The 6,089-nt window shown below is 29.8% G+C and overlaps 1 protein-coding gene across 1 annotated transcript; it reads right to left on the minus strand.

The window, feature by feature from the left end:
* Positions 1 to 177: 177 nt before the first annotated feature.
* LOC149875922 (parafibromin-like) lies at positions 178 to 5,345 on the minus strand. Its single transcript, XM_090076029.1, has 9 exons — positions 5,242 to 5,345; positions 5,108 to 5,140; positions 4,267 to 4,354; positions 4,028 to 4,186; positions 3,655 to 3,755; positions 3,501 to 3,577; positions 629 to 693; positions 444 to 495; positions 178 to 341 (listed from the first exon to the last, which is right to left on the minus strand). Exons 4-8 carry the CDS (start codon positions 4,105 to 4,107, stop codon positions 459 to 461), a joined length of 360 nt encoding a protein of 119 aa, XP_089932155.1. The 5' UTR covers positions 4,108 to 4,186; positions 4,267 to 4,354; positions 5,108 to 5,140; positions 5,242 to 5,345; the 3' UTR covers positions 178 to 341; positions 444 to 458.
* Between the last annotated feature and the right edge of the window lie 744 nt (positions 5,346 to 6,089).

Here is a 6,089-nt window from a genome sequence, read left to right on the forward strand (position 1 = left end):
CACGTTTATCAGTTAATTTCTCGATAAATGGCTATAAAGTAATCTTGGTGTTCAAAGCCGTATTTTAAAAAAATATATGAAGGATAAGATCAGGGTCTTTTCATCCAAGACGGGAGAAGTGGAGCTTATCTTTCATAACTTAGCATAAGTTGTTAAAGATAAAAAAAAGCTAAAATCTGCATCACAAATTATATTTTATAATGAAGCAATTTACAGCCTTTGAAATATTCACTTCAAGTAATTTAAGTTTAATTCACATTAAATCGGCAGGAAAGAATTCACCCAACACATTCCTTTTGACCCAAAATTCAGTAAGTTGACGAAAAGTATTAGTACTTTGCCTATAAACAAAAATAGGAAACTAAATCCAACATATTCTCATAGACAAATCAAGGTTAATTCTAAAAAGACCTTTTTACAGATTAAAAAAGATTTTTACTTACAGAAACTTAAAAGGATTAGAATCTTAAATTGGGTTTGGTTTTTGCAAGAAATCTAAAAAAGAAAAGGTAAAAACGATGGCACTAAGTTCCTAAATTAACAAGAAACATGAACGTAATCGATATGGGTACGTCAACTTGAATAAATTAGATTTTAAAAAATTCAAATTTAAAAATAGGAAACAAACTTTTCAAGCGATTCCCAAAACTTTAAGACACATGCTCTGTCCATGTGTCGTCTGTTTCGATTTATCTATAGATTGAAAAAAAAAAAAAAAAAAAAGACAATTACATTAACAAGAAACTACTTAAAATTATGCACCCCAAAAAAAAAGAAAATCATCAATCTTAATTTTCACAACGTACACTTGCAATAGATAAATGCTACTCTATCTTTAAAAAATCATTAAAAAGTCCCTTTCGTTATGCCATTAAAATTTTGAGTAACCTTTTTAAAATAATGCTAGTCTCTTACAGAAAAATTCTGTTATGGGAGTTTGTTTCATTAAGTCTAAGTTTAATATTAAGTCGGCATAATATTTAATTCACAAACTCTAAAAACATAATTTGGTAATTATTTAAGTAAGAGTCGGCTTTTTTTGAAATTAATTGAAAAACTATAGTATTCTTGAAAACTTTTCAAAAACTTTTAAAATCAATAAAGAGAAATAAACTTATAGTACAGTGGTTTCAGAAAAAATAGACGTATTAAGATAATTTGGTAATTCCTTTTTTTTTTAAACATAAAAAAGGAACCCTATTTGATTAAGGCATATTTTTTGTATGGCAGCAACAATATTTCCTTGTAATATTTCTGTTACTAATAAGTTCACTAGTACATTACTCTTTTATTTAATTCAGTTTATGAAGTGTATGTAAAAGCATACCAGAAAGTGTTATAAGAAAAAAGATACTCAAAGTTTTAAATTGATTTCTATCCTGTTTTTCTCAAACCAACTCTTATAACTTTAATTAATGCCTGTTCGATCATTTTCTATAAAAAGTAGCATAAAATTTTTAAGATCTGTAAGACATTAAAAATGGTTCGAAAAGCAGTGAGAGAAGCAACAAAGTGGAAAACAATACGTATGAAGAATGAATCCAGTTCAGTAGCAGAAATACCAAGTAGATTACTTATTTTAAACCAACAGGTAGCATCCAATATCATCTTGGACAAGGAATGTTTAAAAAAAGAAAAAAAAAAAAAAAGAAGCTTGAGAATAGTCTTATATTCCGTCAAATAAGAAGCCAGTCTTATTTATTTAACCAATCATATTAAATTATCTTGAACGAAACTTTCAACGAAATAAGGTGAAAAACGTGTTTCTTTAAACCAATTTTGAAGTTAATTTTTACATCAATATTGTTTTATCGTATTTTTTTTTACTGATTTGTTTTACTATTGCGCTCTGTAAGATTTTTAAAGGTACTATGTTTTAGTACAACACTCTAATACAAGATTTAACAACAATTTTTCTTGAAAGTAAAGATAAGAAAATCAATATCTTCTGTTTTTGGGAAATACACTTAGCCGCCAAATTAACGCACCGTTTAAAATTCCGACTTATTTTGAAAAATATTATGAATTTCCCGGATTTATCAATTACAAAGATGATTATGTTTATTGTTACGCCTTTTGCAGGTTTTATTCCGTTTCCCTTATTTAATTTCGAAGTTTTAGCATAGCAGCTTTTAATAAGTAGCATATTTTGCTGTAGTTAAACCTCACTTCTAAAAGAAAAGTATATGTTGGTTTTAAATTGTTTTAACAGTAGAAAAGATAACTGTCATTTGAGCAACACATCTGTTTGCAATGCAGTGTTTTAGACGAAATTTAAGTCATGATGAATGTGTTGCAACTGTTACTTTGTTCAATGAAGGATTAACAAATTGCGAACTTGGTAGAAGATTTGGATTGTCTCATACAACAGTCGGTAGGGTTCTAGAAAGGTTTGTAGAGACCAATGATCACGCTAGAAGACTTGGCCAAGGCAGACAATGAGCTACCAATGCCGTGGAGGACCGATTTTTAATGCTTCGAACACTGAGAGAACGGTTCACTACTGCACAAAGTCTCCAAATGTAACTTGCCATAAGAAGAAGACTTCGTGCTTTAAATTTACGACCTCAGGCAGCAACTACTGTTTCCAGATTGTCTGTAGACCACTGCAGAAACAGACTGGCTTTTGCAAGGAGGCATATGAATTGGGAAATACATGACTGGGGACAAGTCTTATTTACAGATTAGTCAAGGTTTTGCCTTGTAAGCTCTAATTGCCGCCCAAGAGTGTACAGAAGACCAAATGATCTTTCGCTTGTAACATTCGAGAAACCACTTTATATTGAGGCAGCTGATTGATGGTATGGGGAGGAATATCTTTAACAGATCGCACAGAGCCTTTTATTGTTGATAGTGAACGTCTGACTTCTCAACGATACATAGCAGATATTTTAGAACCTTTTGTGGTACCATTTGCAACGTACATTGGAGATGGATTCCTTCTTATGCAGGATAATGCTAGACCACATACGGCACATATTGTTACTGAATGCTTAAACAATGTTAATGCTGAATTTTTGGAGTGGCTAGCTTGCAGTCCAGATATAAACCGAATAGAGCATCTTTGGGATATAATGGAGCGCTGTGTTAGAAGTCAACATCCACCACTTAACAGCTTAGACGAGTTGCGACAAAGTCTTAACAGCGTGTGGGAAGATATCCATCAAGAAACGATTAGATCTCTAATTAAAAGTATGCCACGGCGCTGTCTGGCTGTAATTACATCAAGAGGTGGTAACACTAGTTATTGATAAGTCAAAAGTATTTTAATTTAAGCTGTATTAGTGTGCATAACAATAATAATCATTTTACTTTATTATGTTAAACGAACCATATTTTTGCTAACTAAATTTTAATTGCTAACTAAACTTACAAAATTTTGACCATTTTTTTTAGTATTATCTTATATAAATATTAAGTAACAGAAATATATAATCTTATGTTATGATTATGAAGCAAGTTCAAAGCATAAAATATCCAAAACAGAACAACATATTTACAGTTAATATTTGGACGTCCCATTTTGAAACATTTGGATCGACTTTCATATCATCATATTTGACAAAAAACGCTTTCACTAAAAATTAAAGAAAAAAAAGGTTAGTAATTACTGTTTAATTGCAATTCATAAACAAATAATATAAAATTTGTTACCTTTTGTGAATATATCAGTTGGAGAACCATCTGGTAACAACCACGGCCAACCTTTGAATTGCCAGGCAGGTCCTTGTACAAAAACAGCAGCTACACGATTCCTGTAATTTTAAAGTCAAAATTCAACAACATAAAATTAAAGAAAATAATTAAAAGTAAATGGAAAAAATCTTAACTTCTTCAATTAGTACAAAAAGTATTTATTCACAAATAATGTTAATAGCAAGCTTTAATGTTAATAGCAAGCTTTAATTTTAAAAAGAAACTGCTATATGGAAGAAATATTAAACCATAGCCTCATAATCCATTAGTTAAATAAAAAAAAACAACACAGTTTTAGCAACTGATTCTGATTCAGAAATAAAAAAAATACCATTCATTTGGTTGCAGCTTTAAAGGTTGATCAACAACACGGAATGGGACAGTGGCGCTCTGCATTTGGCCACCAATCATAATATCTTTTTTCCTCTGAATTAAAACTTCATTTTCTTTAATTGTACCCAATCTTCTCTTCTGATCAGCAGTAATATACCTACAAAAATGAAACAAGTAAAAGTATTAATAAAAGTCTATGGATGACCTCTCACATACATTTTCAACCTAAAAATATACCTATGGTCTTGGAGAAAGTCTTTACAATTAATTAGTGTTATTAGTGCAGTTGTACCAGCTGGAACTATTATGATTGGTGTCTTTGACTCTGTAAAACGAATAGATTTATTGGGACCAAAAACTTCTCTATACATTTGCTGTTATATCAATTTAGATTATTGTATGTATGTATGTATGTATGTATGTATGTATGTATGTATGTATGTATGTATGTATGTATGTATGTATGTATGTATGTATGTATGTATGTATGTATGTATGTATGTATGTATGTATGTATGTATGTATGTATGTATGTATGTATGTATGTATGTATGTATGTATGTATGTATGTATGTATGTATGTATGTATGTATGTATGTATGTATGTATGTATGTATGTATGTATGTATGTATGTATGTATGTATGTATCTATGTATCTATGTATGTATGTGTATATACATCCATACATATATGTATATATGTATGGATGGATGGATGGGTGGGTGGATGTGAAACTTTGAAATATGTATTTTCCAGTTCATGTGTTCTATTCTTAATATGTTTGCCAAAATATGATAATATTAACGACAATTAAAATAAATCGAAATGTATAAGTGGTGCATTAACTTTGCTGTTAAGTGTGTGTGTGTGTGTGTTGGTGTATATACACACACACACACACACACACACACACACACGCACGCACGCACACACACACACATACACACACACACACACACACACACACACAATACCAAGTGTAATATAGTGTGTAGTAGTACACCAGATCTGGAACAGTAGGTAGAAGACTTGTGAAGCTTTAGAAACTTGTTTGATAAGCAAAGAATAAAAACATACCTCTTTTTTGTGGTTTTCCAGGATTTGAAGTGCCTTAAAAGAGTAATACAACTTTTAATTAAAGAACTTAAAATCCGTAATACTTTAAAAATATCTTTTTAACCAGTAGTACAAGATGGTACAAATTTATGAACCTGAAACTCGTCGCGGGGATTTGAGTGTGATATGTGGTGAAGAACTAGGTAAAGTACGGTTTTGACTTTTTCCCTCCTAGTAAATATTATGAGGTAAAGTTTAGAATGTTATCTAGGCAAATTGTTATATTTACTATATTTTATTTTGAAATATAAATAGCTAGAATAGTTAATTTTGCTTTACATGTTTAATTAGCAGAGTTGATATTGAGTTAATATGATTGAACAATTTTTAATTATTACAAGGTAGACAAATATAAAAATTTTTTAAATGCATAGAGTAGTAAAAGACAGATTTGTTATTTTTGAATGCAAATACTTAAACCAGTTTAGGCACCCATGAAAGTTTACTTATGTTTTGAAAAATTTATACTTCTATATTACAAAAATAAGTAATTTCTAAGAAGCAATTCCTAACAAGCAATTCCTAACAAATAGTGGTTTTTTTATTTACACTAGATAACAATTCATAATAGTATATATATGTTGGATTTACCCAATATTTAAGTATATATATAATTAGCAAATAATGACATAGACATTAAAATTTTTGCTATCCTAAAATATGTTTTTCATGATGCACTTTCAATAATGCCAAACTTTAGTTTAAATATTTCAAATCTAATTAAATATATCCGTTAAAATGAAACACATTCAAATTGTTGCTTGGAAATGGTTGGTATAAGTAATGAGGATGTTTTCAGACAGGTAAATGTCTGCAGAAAAACAGTTTTCAATGTATGGAAGAGGTTTAAGGAGATAAAATCAAACTTACACAATCCAATTCTATTAAGAAAGTGTTTAGCTTGTACAAGAAGTCATTCAAATTGTTAAGAAGAAAGTGCAGG

Source organism: Hydra viridissima, unplaced genomic scaffold, assembly GCF_058129835.1.
Source record: "Hydra viridissima isolate aposymbiotic clone 2 unplaced genomic scaffold, HvirCarnegie_v1 scaffold_104, whole genome shotgun sequence".
Classification (NCBI taxonomy): Eukaryota; Metazoa; Cnidaria; class Hydrozoa; order Anthoathecata; family Hydridae; genus Hydra; species Hydra viridissima.